The 17,914-nt window shown below is 40.5% G+C and overlaps 1 protein-coding gene across 2 annotated transcripts in view; it reads left to right on the plus strand.

The window, feature by feature from the left end:
• The window catches only part of DIAPH3 (diaphanous related formin 3), a 485,008-nt gene extending 468,370 nt beyond the window's left edge, over positions 1-16,638 (plus strand). For both annotated transcript variants that reach the window (XM_090024704.1, XM_090024695.1), the window contains one exon: positions 15,514-16,638. In XM_090024704.1, the coding sequence (XP_089880830.1) occupies positions 15,514-15,773 (260 nt within the window). In that variant the 3' untranslated portion in view covers positions 15,774-16,638. The remainder of the gene's footprint in view (positions 1-15,513) is intronic.
• The last annotated feature ends 1,276 nt before the right edge of the window (positions 16,639-17,914 follow it).

Genomic DNA, 17,914 nt, shown 5'->3' on the forward strand with positions numbered 1-17,914 from the left:
AAAAGGAACCCCTTTATAGTGAATTAATCCTGATTATATAAACATCTTCACTGTTTGCTACCACTCTGCTACACTCAGCATTGGAAAGCTTGTACTTGAGTGGTTTGTGCTTAGTAATATCAGACTATTGGACCTTATCTATGGAAGACACATCCTACTTCTAAAAATGACAGCCATTGGTGGTTAGGTGTAGACTCATATCATATCACAGCATGTGGAGCTACAAGGAAATAATGTAGGAAATATTCCCTTAAGCTATTATAGGATTTGCCTTGTCTAAATCAAGGATTCAGTTACAGTGGTAATGAGATGCATCTATCTGCATTTGTTCTTTTCTTTCAATTATAATTTTGCCATGTCCAACACTGACACAATTCTGCTGCAGTAGATTATTTTCCTTCGTGTATTTGTAGCTTTATTTTGTAAAGTCAATAGTAGTTAGTATACAAATATATAAAGGAAACATTCTGACTATCAAGAAAATATTAAGTATACTTTGTTGCAATACAATACAAGAACATTATTTACAGAATTTTTTTTAATTCCGAGTATTTGATAGTTGCTTTTAGAAATGGAATCCTTTCCTTTTTTCAGGAATTCTCTGAAAATCATTTATATTTACCATACAGATAATATATTACAACAATAAGAGGGGTTTAAAATGACCAAAGGATAAAAGATTTTCTTAACAGACTATCACAGCAAGGTCCCCCCTTCCTCAGCCCCCCAGTATGAATGATGGTACTAGTTCACTTCCTATGGTCACTTTCTACTTTTCCACATTCAGAAAAAATGAATAATCTTTGATAAACTCCATGCATATCATTGTAAGCTGTTCCACTTGAGGTCACCATTTAAACAGCAGAAATATATGAAGCATCATTTTTTATCAGCGAATTTCCTGGGTATTACTGCTCATCCAAACTATTTAGAATGTCTTATGTCTAGATGAGAATAGCTGGATGGCCTTAAATAATCGGAAGCGTTTTTTAAAATGTTTTTGCACCACAGATCTGTTTGAAAATAACAGATCCATTGTAAAGAGCTTACATTCTGTATTTACAAAGCAAAGAGAATGATCCTACAGTTCTTAGTCATATCAGACCTTATGTGGAAGTTAGTTCAGGAACAAAGATTCTCTAGACCAAATCCAATCTCTTCTCTCTCAACAATTTTGTACTAAACTATTTTAAGGAACAGCAATTCCTATGAAATTCAGATGTGGGAAAACAGAATTTTAATAGGCTTTGAAGAAGATAACAGTAGTTTTGCCTGATGAAGGACTAAACAGTTGCGTGTGAGATTTGTTCGTCTTCCTCCTATGCCTGGGTTCCAGGTGCATAAAGTTTGGCTGTATCAGACATGAGAAAGCAACTGAAGAAACAATGAGTAGTGAGTTGCACTTTTTTTTTCCCTTTCTTGTTTTGTTTGCCTGATTCATTGTCTCATCAACAGTACTTGCAGCTGTTGTTTTTTATTTTGTTATCAACCTGTTCTCTTAATTATAAAAAGTATGATCCTTAGGTTATTTTATAGCCCTAGCCAGCCTGATTTGTATTTTGGGAGTTTTGTATGAATAACAAAAATGAAGATTTGGCCCTATATATCAAGTGGCCTGTAGGAGAATGATTTTGGCAAGTTCCTGCCAGGACAACAATAGCTGAAGCCTCAGGCACAAATTTATATTGGTGGTTTCATTTTAATTTCTTTTTAGGTGAGGAGAATACCTCCAATAGGAAAGATGGATTGTCAAAATGTCACTATTTCTTTTGGCAGACAGTATATATAAATGTAAGTCTTTTATGTGCTCTGAAGGAGGGAGGGCAAGATTGTTGTGAACTCATGTAGGATCCAATATTCAATGGACAGACAGGACAGAGCGCTTTCTGAAACACTTTTGCTTAACTGTTCCATTTAAGACAGGCTGATACATTGTTGATCACTTCTGTTTGGCTTTTGCTGTCAACCCCAGGGAAATGCACTTGTCCAGTGAAGTGAGAGATATTAGATCTCTAATGCTGCAGGCACATTTTTTTAATACATAGAGTCATTTTTGCAACTTCAGTGACACTGGACATTTAGAAGAGGAGTTAAGTCTAACATGACTACAAACTTGCACACCAATGACAATTAGCACATAGGTGCTTTTGACTGAAGGAACAGTCAGGAATTCTATTAGAACCACTACATTTTTCATCTTCCATACATCATCTCCATTCTGTTTGTGACAAGTTTACCATTTATTTATCATGATGTTTCTCTGTTCTAGATACTAAAGAAGCTGATTAACATGCTTTTAAAGAAAATTTGGGAGAGTGCGGGGTGATTTTCTGACATCCCCTTATCAATAGTTGAACCCACAGCATGGCAGAAAGATTCCCAACAGTTAGATTAGATAACAAGGAAGAGAGGGTTTGGTTGGGGGTTTTTTTTGTTTTTTAAATATATTTCATAGAAGCATAGATATTTTTAATTGGAAGGGGCATCAGGAGGACCGTCTAGTCCAATCCCTGTTCAAAGCAGGACCATCCACAACTAGATCATTCCGGCCAGGTCTTTGTCAAGCTGGGTCTTAAAAACCTCCAAGATGGAGATTTTATTTTTATATTAAAAGATAAATAGATAGATAGATAGTTACTACAACTCTACCAGTCTTCAAGCACATACATAGTTACAGAATCACATTCCTGTTACAGTACACGCTCCTGTGCACCCATTACAAAGCTTGCACCCTCATTCTCTCTTTTCAAGGAGAGATAGGAAAGGATCAAGTATCATGGAAATCTAGAGTGGAAGAGTCAACTAATTGGGGTTAGTCATTTTCCAGCCATGACTTCAGGTAGTTTTATTAGAACACCTGCTGTTTTTCCTCTGACCAAGCAATGATTAGAGAGAGGTAGTTAGCCAGGTTAGTTTGAACTGAGGCAAAAGACAGGATAATGTCACACCTTATAAATTAACTCAGAGAGGCAGGACCTTTCGTAGGCTTCTGATAAAGTAGGCTGTAACCTACAAAAATTCATGCCTTTCTGAACAAGTTAGTCTATAAAATGTCATGCTTCCCTGCCTTCAAGCAATGAAAGTTATATAAGCACCTGCCTTGTGGTTATGATTAGTATTCTGGTAAGCAGCAAAGCATTAGAAGTCAACTTTAGTTTGTTGCCCAATAAACTATCACCAAACTCTTAACTTGTATAGTACTTCAAGAAATTCCAGATTATCCAGTCATTTTGATTGCCTTTTGGATTATGGAGCTGCTTCTGGGTTCAGAATATTCCTGGAACTGATGGACAAACCGAACATGCCAAAGCAGTAAAGCTATTTCCCAACAAGAATTCTTATCCAGGAATATCCACATCTTGTTTGGGGGGAGGTTTGGGTTTGGTAACTTTTGAGAGAGTTCTGTTCAATTCCAGGGAAAGCAGAACAGACTTTTTCCCTTTCTTTAACAGTCAGTTTTGAGCTGGAATGTGTACATACATATATGCATACATTTCCCAAAAATATTTACAGAAGTAGGCCACTGCCAAAAGCACAGACTGAGTAACTACTTTTCCAGGAGGCTTTGTTTTGAGGTAGGGTATGAGATGTCTAGCAGTGAGAAATTGTGTTCTGAAAAAAGCTATGCTTGGTATTGTCTTGTGTTCAGTTTGCACTGAATTGTCTACTTACAACTTTCTTAAGAGCATGTGGAACAGGAAGAAACCTCCTGGGTTGCTGAGTCCAATCCCTGCTATCATAGGCTTCCATGTCCACCTTTTTCATAGACTCTGTATCTTAAGAGTAGTTTGGGCTTTTTTGGCCCTCCTGCTTCTACTGAGAGATCGTTCCAGGACCTTACTGGTCTCACCAGTGATTAGAATCCTTCTTCAAATTTCTAGCCTAAATTTATTCCTGGCCAGGCTCTACCTGTTTGTCCTTTAGCTTAAGTAGCTTGTTTGCTGCTCCCCTCGAGTTTATTTCCCTGATACAGTTGCAAAGAAAATTCATATCTGCTCTCTGCCTTCATTTCAATTTATTAACTAGCCAAGCTCACTTGTCTTCTCTTTTAAATGGGTTTGAAATTCTCCTGATCGTTCTAGTAGCTCTCCATTCTACCTTTAAGTTTCTTGAAAATGAACCACTGGAGTGGCATTCACTATTTCAATGAGATTTTAGTAGGGCCTTTCTTTGTGCACTATGTAAAAAACCTGTTCAAGAAAGATAAAAGTATCAATAAGCTTAATGAGAAGTTCCTTTTCTCATCAACGTAGTCCTTATAACAATTTATAATTTGAAGTAGGAGTCATTTGGAGTAAGATAAAAGCAAGATGGTTCAATGTAAACTAATTGATCTGGTGAAAGGGGAGGATAAGGTGTCCATAGTCTGAATCTAGCAAACTATATTGTTGCGATGGTTGGCTAGAACATTGCTTCTCTTTGCCTAGTAACAGAGGAGAGTTCAGCATGATGGTTGATAATTTTATACCAAACAGAACTAGCAATTATGAACAGCTAACCAGATATATATGATCCTGTCTTATCACTGTTCCATAGTCCAGTGCTCTTTTAAATTGCTAATTTATGCTCTTTTTCTGCCTGTAAATTGTGAAGAAATCCATTTTTGCTAAACCACATCAGCTGGCAATGCAGAGCTTTTAATACATTCCCAGGAACGTATGTGCCAGCATTTAAAATCAAACTCCATCCATGCCAATGCCTCTAGGTTGAAGGTACATTTCTTGGATCTTACCAGTAAAGTTGATGATTCAAGGGAAATATGGTGGCAGCTGGCAGGGATTTTGGGGTGAATGAGCCCTAAAGGCATCAATGCATATGGTACCTTTGAAAAGTTGTGGATAGAAGTAAAGAAGATCCTGAGGGTCCAGAACAAAATTCCCCTTGTAATTTTAAAAGAAGGAGATTTGGTAGAGTAACAAATGACTCTTTTCAATTTTTAATTAAACTGTGACAGGTGTTTCCTGTTTTCCCTCCCAGTACATAACAAAATAAGCTTTAAGCCTTTGACTTGAAATAGAATGAGTCCCCAGTGTGACTCTTGTGATAGAAAGAATAGCATCATGATGGAGCAACAGAAGCAATGATTCAATATTTATAACTCATACATACACATGTGATAGTCAAGCTGAACAGCATTTCTATGATGGTATAGCAGATTGTGGAGGTGCCAGTGCATGGTATCACACTACAAGTCTAGATCTCCATTAGCAGTTATCTTTTATTCTCTCTTCCAAAGTTACGTTGGCAAAAAAATGATTTATTTAAATCTTGGCACAAATTGACTTGAAGTGGGATCTCAACCATCCTTGCCCACCCAAAAGTGTATAATTGGAGACTTAAAATGCATCAAAAATACCTTTATCATGTATTATTCCGTGTCCCTTCTTATATCAAACTACGGGTTCTTTATAGAACAAGCATTCTACAATCCAAGTCACAGGCAAGCTTCTTCCATAAGCAAGCAAGCATAGACACCTTTGGCAGATGCTAAATCTCCCAACACTGCAAAGAACCAGGACTGTCAACCTGTATATGTCAATAGAGAGAGAAGTGCTGCTTGAAGGTGGAATGGGTGAGGAGCTGTTTGGTATGCCTTAGAATAAAGTTCCATCTGGCAGAGACTGCAAATAATCAAACATCTGGAGGAGGCATAGGAGAGGGAGAAAGAGCTTACAATATGAGAGCTGGGGCTGGAGCTCAGGCACATGACTACTATTGCAATATTAGGACTGGTTAAAACCCAACAGCAAAGACTTTGTCTGTCTTTGCAGTTGAGCAAAAATTAGGAAATAAATGGATGTCCAAATCAGGTAACTGCAGACTTAAATTCAAGAGAGGGTGGGTCATTAAAAAGTCAGTTTAAAAAGAATCCCACAAGAAGCATTATATATTTTAGCTTATGATTTCCAGGCAGCCCCTGCACTGATGCCTCCTCATGCCCCAGCCAGCCCTATCAGCACCTGGTTGCTACGCACTAAAGAACTCTGCCGTGGGATAGTATTTACAAACGCTAACATGCCTCAGAATTCATTGGTTTCCTGTGGCCTAATTGGGCCCCACACATGTGGACATTGAAACTTTGCTGCAGAGCTAATTCAGCAGCTCCACAGTAAACATCTCATGTAGATGTGCCCTGTATGTGCACACCATCTGTCCTAAGCATTATTTAGAGCACTAGCCTTGTTGTCAAGTTTGGATTCAATAAGGTTCAGGATGGCCTGATTGTGCTTCCTAAGCAGCAACTAACATAGATATCTAATCCATAGGAGGATCTTCTACTCTAAGGGAATCTTTGGTAGGGCAGAAGTACCAGTCTGCTTTGCACCTGGGGAAAACTAGGACAGGTTTAACAGACCTGAGAAATTGGGCCCTGCAATGTTAATTTTCCAATATTATCTATATAAATGTTGCTAACAAGTGGCGATTTAAGCAGTGTAAGCAGTCTGCTTTGCACCTGGGGAAAACTAGGACAGGTTTAACAGACCTGAGAAATTGGGCCCTGCAATGTTAATTTTCCAATATTATCTATATAAATGTTGCTAACAAGTGGCGATTTAAGCAGTGTAAGCAGTGCACAAAAATCAGACGTGTTTGTATTTCAAGTCTACTTGAAGCTCTCCAGCACCCATCTCTGTTATATATAAACCTATCCAAATAATGATCTATTCCAGCTGACAAAAATAATTCCATGTATCCATGTAATTAGGCAAAGCATTAGGGACAAAGCCAGTATATAACTTATTCTCAGTTAGCAAAATATGTCTATTACATTAAACATTTAACAATGTCAGTATTCATGCATTTAATAATGAATCACCATACCCCTAAAGATAAACAATTTGGATCAAGTGTGTGTAAAAAGGTCAGTGATTGGCTTGGAGGAGTTATCTTCTATCAAAAAGACAGAGTACAGTGTAATTTGTTTTTATTGTAATTTAAATATTCACAAGGTGGCTGAGATAGCTCATCTCTTTATATGCTAAATTGAAGGAGACATCCATATAAGAGTTTTTGACCGGCTGTGAAGACCATTATAAACAAACGAAACGATAGAAACTCATTAGGTAATATGATGAAGCAGTTACAAATTTACAAAAAGGTGGCTAGATTGAAGCATCTATATGTATTATCAAATTTTAGGTCTATTTATTTTGGTACTAAGTATTTCAAATGAACTAAGCTCCAAATTTAGGAGATTTTAGGGGGGTATTATACTTATCTACGTAGTTCAGCATATACTGTTTCTAGCTACCACTGACCCTTTCGGTGGGGTTCTTTCTCTTAATAGAAACCATTTAGAAGTTTCCAGTGTTCACTGATGCAGCCTTTGTATCAGTGAAAGACATGCACTTTCAGATCCAGCAGACTGCTTTGTACCTGTTTGTTAGAAGCTCTCAACTGAGATTTAAGCACGTCCTTAAATGCATCCCAAAACAAGCTCTTAGGAATCAGGTGCACTAACCAGCAGGGTAAAAAAGCAGAAGCTTGCAGCACATCTGCATGAGGGATAAGCTACCACAAAGGAAGGTTACCTTTCATTTATTGTGGAGTATGTACATACACACAGGCAGTTACTGAGGACTAGCAGAGATGCTTAATTCTGTGTCCTTGTTTACCTTTCACTAACCTTGTTCATGTCCCGGTGCCTTCCTTGTGTTTGCAACATTATAACAGAACAGGGACAGCATTCCTATAACTGTTACATTAAAAAAAAAAATCCAGTAGGTGGCTCCTCCAGATCAGCTTCAAGCATAGATCAGGACTGGAAGCACAACAGTTTTTTTTCAATACCTGTAGCTGAGAAAAAGAGACCTTCAGGCTGCAGTTTTCAGAGTTACCCAGGGGTATTTGTCACCCAAATTCTCAAAGGTATTTAGGGTTAAGTTCGCCAGAAGAACTTAGATAACTTAAAGCCTCTTAAAACCTTGGAGTCTATCAGCTAAGCACCATAAAGCCAACATTTATTTCTGTAGGTACTTAAATTCTCTTAGTACCGAAGTCTCTGCTGGTAAATACCCTGAGATACCCAAGTCCTGATAATGCCCAGCAGGTAACTATATTGGGACAATCCCAGTAAAGGCTGTAGCCAACTAAAAAGCTGGATGCCACAACACCTCATTTTTAGGTACCTAGCCATCAGACTAAAATCCATCACTCTATAGCAGACACCTAAACTCCCAATGGAGCAGAGAGAGAGATGGGTGACAGAACAGGATCCATAGCAGCCAGTACAGTCAGTAAGAAGCTGCCTAGAGTTAGTCCTATGAACCCTGGAACAGTTCCAGGAACATGGACACCTTCCTCGGGTCCTGGAGACCTTCTTTTGAAGCAAGTGTGGAATTCAGATATTTCCCGTGTCCGGCAAACGCTGGGGTTTATCGGATCATAATTTTGAACTAAGACAAAATGTAAAAGCTCAAGTTTTTTTTTTTGCATACAGTCCTTCAATGCCTAGTGTTATGGCATTTTATCAAATGGCATTTTAATGCAAAACAGTCCTGGGACGAGGGACTAGAACTAGAGTCCCCTTTTTAAAGTGCATATACAAACCACAAAGCTGCTGTTGGGCTCCATTATGTTCTCAGGCAGTGGCCAAATGGTTCTTGTCCTGGCTACAAGAAGAAGGGAGGAGAATGCAGCTACCCAGATTAGCTTATAACATGGTAATGACAGCACTGTCCTGGGCAGTGGGAGATGTTGTCTCAAATCTCATCAGACAGAAGAGGGTCCTCCTACTTGCAGCAAGTGCCCTAAATTAGTGGTTCTCAACTTTCTTGTACCAGGACCCATTTGTAATCATTGATGGCTAGACCCAACCCAATAAATACTTTAAATAGAAAACGCACAAGTGTTTTGACCCCAAAATTACACACCATGTGTTAAAGCAGCAGAATAGTCTTAATTCTAAAGACAGAAATCAATCTCAACAGGAAAACATGAACAGCAATATCAACATGTGGCCCTATATTACTCCCAAGTGACATTCATGTTTTCCCACCTTTTTCTGTGATTGCTTACAACACTTTCGTATATTCTTCCAACCCACTTTTGGGTCGCAACCCAGGTGTTGAGAAACGCTGCTCTAAATGGTACTGAAAAGAAAAAAGGAGTGATTCCAACTCAGCTATTTGAATGAATGGTTATAAGCACCTACCTACCCTCAGGAGGAGATTCGAGGCTGTTGGTCTCAAGTAGCTGGAGGCACTTTCCTGCAGTAGTGGGTAAGCACACATGAAAGGCTTCAAAGAGACAGGACTTCTGACACACCCCTGTGCTCAGGGGTCTGGATTCGATGATCTTCTGAGGTCCCTTCCAGCCCTAATGTCTACGAAACCTATGAAATCCAAATGATGACCGCAGGCTTGGTTCAGTGCCAACAGCTCAGCAAAGCAAAGACTTGGCACACCTACATCCCAAGTCCTAGCATATACTGCATTGCCTGTGACAAGGTATCAGCACAAGTGCATGAATGATCTCCTAGGCCAGTACATGGTCCCCAGTTTCCCTGCTCCCCTTTTATAAAAATCAATCCACATTACTAAGCCAAGCTTTCTGAAGAAGCTGCATGTTACATGCCATTTGGTATCTTCAGTCATCTTGTACCTGGCACATAGCCCAGTCTATGTGTTATTGCTTTTTCTTAATGACATCAATACTGCACCACCCAATGCTTTCTGCACCTATCCCCATCACTCCTTTCCGCGGCAATATTGCATATCTTGTACCATTCTCTGTTAACTTGTCACTCCTTTTCCTGGCAGTTTGCTCATTTTGCACATTTTATTTTTGTCCTGAACTGTCCAGTACTCGCCTGTATATGCATATTCTCGTTTAAGCTTCTATAAGCAATTTGCTTATCAGTCACAACTCTAATGAGGCCTATATTGGTCAGTGCTTCAGCAAAGCCTAAATAGTTTGTATACTGACCAGGGCTTGTACTAAACTTTGCTCCAGTACAGCCTACAGGAGTCAGTTCCTCCACTGAACTGAAGGCATACATGATCTCAGTTCAGTGATTTCTCTTTATCTAAGGAACTGAAACTGGTTTCTAGGAAGGTTTAGATGGGGATAAAGGTGTAAGGGCCATTTTTGGCTTGCCTGTGAGCATATCCTGTAGACAAAACGTAGTTGCCAAGGTATCATACCAAGCCAAAAAGGAGGCACAAAGGAATTCAAACGTCTAATGGCTCTGTGGCTTCTGAGTTGGTTGGAATAGGAATGCATTTAGTGCCAGATCCTACAACACCTATTAGGTGCCTAAGTGCTATCCTATCTATCCTTGTTTAATTTCCTGAAAAATGGTTAACACAAATGGTAGATAGGTCTTTCTCCTCCCTGCTTATTCATGACTTAGTCTTAAAGCTGAGATGACATGGGTGTTATGGAAATAAAGGCATTAACAGATTTTTCAGGGACTCGGGGTGGAATAGGATTGCATTTGTGGTGTGGTCACACACAACAGTTGAATCACTCTCATATTAGTTCCCAAATTGTGTCTCAAGTGCTGTGGCTCTGACACCAGGAGGTGGGATTGATTACCATCTTCACCCTCTTTCCCCCCCTCCCCCATGCTTAGCAGTGGGTGAGTGAAGGCAGTGCTCGGACCCATGCCCTGGAAGGGGATCACAGAGGGCAGGTGACATGTGGCTAGGTGCATTTTCACTTTTCTGCTTTCCTTTCTCTCCTAAATGGGAGTTTAATAAACTTCAATAGCCCATCTGCCATGTGCTTGTATGGTTGGGGGAAAAGAGGGGAGGGGAGGGGGACAACAGGGTGGTGCTTGGACCCATGCTTCTGAGGAGGCATGATGAGGTTGTACAGTCAAGTATGGGGTGAGAACACAGCGGTTGTTGGACAAATAACTTTTATCGAACAAGCAGTGCAAAGTTTGCTCATTGATTAAAAGTGACAACAGAAGCTAAAAAAAGAGGCCAGTAGTGTGCTGGCTGCATACCAGAGCAGCCAGTTGCAGCAGGTGTAGGCAGGAAGAAAAGGGATGCCCAGGGACAACAAGACCTGTGTCACAGAATACTTGGTGTCCACATATAACATTGAACTGGAGCCCTGTGAACTGGTTCAAAAAAGTACCTCATTTTCCAGGTACACTTTGAAAGGTTCCAGTTACCAGTTCAACAGGCTTCTGTGTCTGTCTGTTTCAAGTTTAAACCTGTCTAAGGGAACACCCATTCACACATACTGTGCCACGCAGCACGTTGCCCCAGGTAGGGTAGGGGAGGATGGGGCCAGCACCTGGGCTGGCCCCAGCAGCCTTACTTAAGGGCCTCGTGGGCCTGCAGCCACAGCGATCCTGCAGCAGGGATCCTGGCTCTGGCTGGCCAGCCTCCTGTTTTGGGCAGCGAACACTGCCACCCCGTTTCTTTTTAGGCATGGGGGTTTTTTGACATTGAGATCTCCCAGGGTCAGGAAAAAAACCAAACCTCCACTGCAAATTAGCCTCACGGAGAACGCCTGCATGTGCGGCATGTGTGGTGCCTCAGATGGGTCTGCAGCACCTCATACTGCACACGTGCACTTGTCTGAATGCACCCAGAGAGGGCAGTACAATCACTTCTGTACTTTAATCAGGTAACGCCGCAGTTTGATTGCCCACTAAGTGAAACAGTATTCAATCCTAATATCCTATCTTCCCTAATAGGGAAGATCCTGAACACCTGCCTTGCATCTGATAACTCTATTAGATGGGAGAGCACCTAGAGCATTGCCCTGCTTATGTACCTCAAGGACCTAGGCCTGCATGCACCCTCTGCCTTTAGTGATCATAAGATTATTAGGACCAAAATTATCTTCAAAACAAAGAGGACATTTCAGATAATCAACATTTTTTTGGTGAATAGAGTATGGAAAGCAAGGGTTAAGCAGCAGTTAAGGTTCCATATATTGATATAAATGTGGGTATGGATTCAAAAGAATTTAATTCTTTTTAAATTAAATTCTTTTCAAAGAATTTAATTCTTTTTAGGGTTTATGGTATTAAATGATCAATGTGTATGAACTTTGCAGGTGTTTTAGGGTTGACCTAATTATCTGGGTAGACTTAGCCTAAATGAAGACATGCTAGTCTTATTGCAAGGAGTCAGCTGCATTGCCTGATGATTAAAAGATTGTGCCTGATTGACTTTTCCTGATTTTTGCCTGATTGAATTTAAATTCTTTAAATTCTCCTAAGCACTACCAGGAGTAAATAGGAATAATGGCCATAAGTTGACTGAGAGTAGGTTCAGGCTAGACAAGAAGCACTACTTCACAGTTAGGGCGGCTGGGATCTGGAACCAACTTCTAAGGGAAGTGGTGCTCGCTCCTACCCTGGGGGTCTTCAAAAGGAGGCTAGATAGACACCTTGCCAGGGTCGTTTGACCCCAGCATTCTTTCCTACCCATGGCAGGGGGTTGGACTTGATGACCTGTTTAGGTCCCTTTCGACCCTACCAACTATGAAACTATGAAATGGAGTTATTTAAACATGTGCACAGTACTGTTATTTTAATTATGTGCCATGCAAGCATGTACATGATCTCCCAGACTGAAACTCCCTTGCTTTTTGGCTTTTTGTGACTCAGGGAGACTGTAACATGTGCAACTGCAGTCATCTGCATTATGTTATTTCCAACAAGCATTGTATGTGAAATAGAGTTTATTTTTTCAGATGAGTGAAAATTGAAGCTCTGTTATTATATTTTAAGTAACAATTGTCCATTTGATATAGCAGGTGATAGAGGGTATTTATTTTCTTTTACCAGCCAAAAGGTGATCATACTTCTAAAATTTGTTGAGATGGTCCAGAAAAGTGTGCAAAATCCTCATCCATCACTCTGAGCCCCTGGTCAGGGAATGACAGTGCAGTAAATATCTTCAGCAGCCACCTTTTAATGTACAAGCTGTTTTCGGTAGGAATTTTCAGCACTCACATAAAACACACTGTCATGAGTGACTGCCTGTGCTCCAAAGTCATTACTATTGGGATGATGGAACATCTTTCAGCGAATAACCAAAAAACTTTAAATGTCATGTCAAGTTTGTTGAAGCCATTTTCAAGCCTTGTTCAAGGTTACATGAATATTGAGTATGCCTGTTTTGAAAAAGTTTGAGATCTATGAGAGGGATCACTCAAATGCTGGTAGACAGAAAAGTCACTCAGTGTAAAATAAAAAAATCTGCCTAGTGCTATTTGGAAAAGTCAATCAGGCACAGTCTTTTAATCATCATCCAATGCAGCTATAAAACTAGCACATCTTCATTTAGGCTATGTCTACCCAGGTAGTTAGGTCAACCCTAAAGCACCTGCAAAGCTCATACACACTGACCATTTAATACCATAAACCCTAAGCCTGGAAAGTCTCCTGAATTTCTGCTTATGAAGTCACTTCCCACTGCAGTCACTTCTCATCTCCCTTTTCTTTCTGCACTGTGAGCTTGGAGCATGGAGGCCAGATTTTATTCTAGCTAGAAGGCATATAAGTAGTTTTAGGGCTATATCTCACATTACACTTAGGCTATGTTAGCTGTACTTAAAGCAGAAAGAGCATCAGCATGTTTAAGGAGGAAAACATGTTAAGTGCTATAGCAAATTTACGACTTTTGATGGGAGGAGTATCTCCAGATTGTTAAGTAACACATGTTCAGGTATCATCTAACTCGGGGGTGGGCAAAATGCGACCTGCGGGCTGTATGTGACCTGCCAGGCCATTGTATCTGGCCTGTGGGGCCCCTTAAAAATTTAGAAAATTAATATTTATCTGCCCCTGGTTGCCTGTCGTACTACCTTTGATGGCTTCCCAAAACTCAGTAAGTGGCCCTCCGCCTGAAATAATTGCCTGCCCCGATCTAAGTGTTCCATGGAGATGATATGAGTTTGAAACTCCTATGTGATTGTCAGTCCCAACCTCCAGGCTGTACTGATCCAGTTCAAGACTGCTAGTAGCAGAGATCTGGTTCACTTCACGGATCCAGCAGCAGGTATGTCTGCAGTGGCAGGAGTGACACCCTCTTGTGAACCCAGTTCCCCTTGCCTCCCTCTTTTCACCACCAACGGCAGAGACTTAGCTCACCTTTCTGTACCAGGGGCAAGCACTCCCAGGCTGAAAAGTGCTGGGCAGGCAGCAGGGAGGGTATGGGTTACAGGTATGGAGGTTGCATGTCCTCACAAGAGGACATTCAAGCTGTAGTGCCTGGAGCTGGGGTCAGTGTGGGGTTGGCTTAAGGGGGACAGGACAGCTAACTCCAGTTTTGTCCAGAATGGACTGAGATCATAGCAAGCCTTACCATGTGACTGCTCAGAACATGTTTTGACTTTTCTTGTGGCACAATAAGGCTTACTACAATCTAAATAAAACATGTGCTAAGTGTCCTGTGCAACAAGGCCTTTGGGTACCTGAGTATGATCCTGCTCAGCTCCTGGAAAAAACTGTTAATACAAAAGGTGTGTGAGTTCTCTTCCTCCTCACTGCTTTTTTTGGACTCTGTCTTCAAGGTAAGATGATGGTGTGTTACAAAAGTAGATACATGCATGGCTTTCAAGGACTTGAACTGGGTGAAACAGGTTCACACCTAAGTGCTAGTATCCACCTAGATGCCTATTAAGTAGAATAGGTTCTGCTTCAAAAAGCTGGCTTGAGGCAATCCCATGATTCACTGGTGGCACCCTTTGGCCTTTCTGCACCCAGTTTCCTTTCTTGATAGCTGGAAGAAGAGACAAGTAGTTTACAGCTTGATTCCCAGAATGGTGTTCCTACAAATGCAAATATGCTACCATAGTGCCAGGCTCAAGCAGTAAGAAGCACCACCTGGAAAGGTGTGGTTCAGATTACAAGGAATGATACTGATGGAGAAGGAAGGTTCCCCCTGGTTGAAAATAATCTGAAGATTGACCCTTGACATTGTAGACCCACCGTTGGGCAATGGGCTAACTTCTTCAAGGGTCTGAAATCAGTGGGGATTAGGCACCTAGGTACCTGGAAGGATCTGGGCCAAACAGAATTGAAATAAAAGCACATAGATTATCATGCACCATCACATTGCAGTATAATTTGGTTTATGCAATTTTAAAATCTGTTGAATTCTAAAATTATGCAAAAACTATGGTTTAGTTTGGTAAAAATCCATTATTCTATGTTTCTACTCCCTATCTGAAAGGCCAATCCTGTGAGGAGCAGATCACTCTTTCAAACAGATTTCATTCTGAAAGGGAAAATGCTCAGTACCTGGCAGGATTTGGTTCTGATTTTGTGAGTATGGGTGTTGGTTTGTTATTGTTTCACGTCGGTCACATTGTCACAAACTAACTTTTTTTACAAGTTATGATATTCACTCCATGCCATTTAAAGTACCACTAAGCTTCACTGACAGGTCTCCACCCTGCAATATCATTTCTTCTGAATGGAAACGTCTCCAACTTGCTCAATTTTAAGAGCTTTTTTCTGCCTTGGAAAAACAATTACCGAAGTGACCATCTGTCTTTAGTAATGGAATGAGATTTTACTTTCTTTCTTTTCTACAGAGAACCAGAAAACCCAACTAGAAAAGCCACATTCACACCACAATGTCAAGTTCAACTTGCCAAGGAATCCAGTCACCAAGGAGTTTGCTTACAATACAGAAAGTAATTCCTGCACAGCTAGGAGCAAGACTGTTGGGAAAAAGGAGACCTGCAATGTAGATGGAAGTAGAGAAAAGGAAACAGAACTTGTTGGCTCTGTGACCAAAGGAGAAGTCATGCCTGAAGTAGAGGCTTTGCTGGCAAGATTGCGAGCATTGTAAGTTAACCCCACAAAAGTCATTAAGCAATCACCGAAGATAAGCTGTAATAGGCGGCAGTATTTTAAAATACACTAATTTTGCATGACTGACATTTACACGCGTGTATTTCAAACTGCTCATGCTTTATATCTAGACAAACTTGCGATGCTTTGCATATGAGTTTGAGACTGTGGTTTATGCCTACCCATAAACAGGCTTTATGCCTTCCTACCTGTTGAGTTTGTTTAAAATATATGAAGAAAGAGATGCTGAATTATACTGAGAGACAATCCTTTAGTGAAGAGAATATTTACCACAGTGTTCAGAGTTTTTTCTTCACAGCACACAATACGTTTTAAACAGCTTTATACTATCATGTTTGGCCATCATCTAGTAATAATAAATAACTGCAGAAAATAACTTACATTTTTTCTATATAATTTCTGTGGCTATCGCATGCCGTCAAATCTTCTTAGCATCTAAAACATGATCATTGCATCATATTGCACACTTAGCAAGGGAATGTATAGTATGTAAATGTCTCATAATCACATTTTAATTTGGGTTAAACTAGCACCAATGTGTGTTGGATATTTTGTGCATTAGTAAAACGGAAAGATATGGACAAAACCAAGAAATCTATGCAAAATATGTACTTTATATAAAAGTAATATATCATTCCTGTTAAGCTTAGTTTTGATGATTATATCAACTTAGTATATACAATTTCTATGAATGTCATGTTGCAAACATTCCCATAGGACAATATTTCTTAATGTCTCAATTCTTTTGCATATGAGTAAATATGTTTCTATATTATTATAAAGAATATCTAATGGGATAGACTTTTACAACTGGGTTTCAATAAACTCATTTTCCAGCTGCATATATGGTCTTATTGTTGCATGTATGGTCTTACTTGCTGGCATACTATGACTATTTCACACAGAATTGCATCTCCTTTTTGGCAAAGTTACATGCTCACTAATATACTTATTAATTGTGCATCACCATGCTATCAGCTAGAAGGCTACAGTTAAGTCATTTCACCTTTATTTAAAGCTTTAACTGATCAAAACATATTAGGCAGTTAATATCTCTCTTCCAAATTACTCTATTTTTCTTTATAAAAGCTGAAAAAAGTCTTTCAATAAGAGGCAGTTACATGAAACCAATGTTTCAATGCTTTGTTGCTTTTTTATTTTCTTGTATAAGGGTTTGTTTGTTTTTTTACTTCCTGCACTAAACATTAATAAAGTTAATTAGAAATCTGAAACTAGGCCTGTATATACACACCCGGGCATGGAATGTTTTCAGTCATCATGGGAATCAGTCTTGTATTTCTAGGGCTGTCATAACTATCATTGTACGCCATGTGTAGACTAAATGAGAGGCATGTGTGTACGACACTTTAAAGCCAGCTAAATGCTTTTGCACCTGTTTAATGGTATCAGTGTTTGCACGTCTCATTGGCGTATTGCACGTTAATTCCAGCCGCTGTAGGAAATTCAGCGGCGTAATGTGCCTTAAATGACTTGGGCACAGCAAACCAAAACTCCTTTGAGCTGTAGCTTGCTGCCCCTACAGCTGCAGAGTGAAGTACCGGGCCTTGTGCAGCTCAGGGGCTCTGCAGGAAGTCCTGAAGGCAGCTTGGCGGCATCCCAGGAAAGCAGGCTTCTCCCAAGAAAAGCAGCAAGCCTAATTTCCCCCCCAGGGCCAGCTGGCCTGCCTGCCTGCCTGCCTGAGCTGCACGGGGGCCCGGTGCTTTCCTCCACAGATGTGGTGCCCCCGGGGACCACCCAAACTGGGTGCGTGCAGGCAGGTACCACCAGGGGTGGGGAGGGCGCCGCTGCCATGGAGAGAAGCACCAGCTCCCCCTCCCCCCGCAGCTGAGAGACCACTCCACCCACCGGCAGCTCACCCCACCTTCCCCGCCAGCGGGCAGGCAGGTAAGTGCGTGGTGTGTGCACAACATGGTTTTAAAAGGCCCTAAATTGAAGCGATGGGTTTTTTAATGGGTTTTTAAAACCCACTGCTTTTTAAAGCCACCACTTCAATTTAGGGCCCCCGTTTCGTCTACATACACCTATAACCTCTAGTTGCATTTTCTATTTTAGCTAAAAAAGAGAGAGTAAAGCATTAAGGAAAAATCGGAGGCTCAC

The sequence above is a fragment of the Crocodylus siamensis genome, chromosome 1 (genome assembly GCF_052110815.1).
Source record: "Crocodylus siamensis isolate JL-2025a chromosome 1, ASM5211081v1, whole genome shotgun sequence".
In the NCBI taxonomy this organism is placed as follows: Eukaryota; Metazoa; Chordata; order Crocodylia; family Crocodylidae; genus Crocodylus; species Crocodylus siamensis.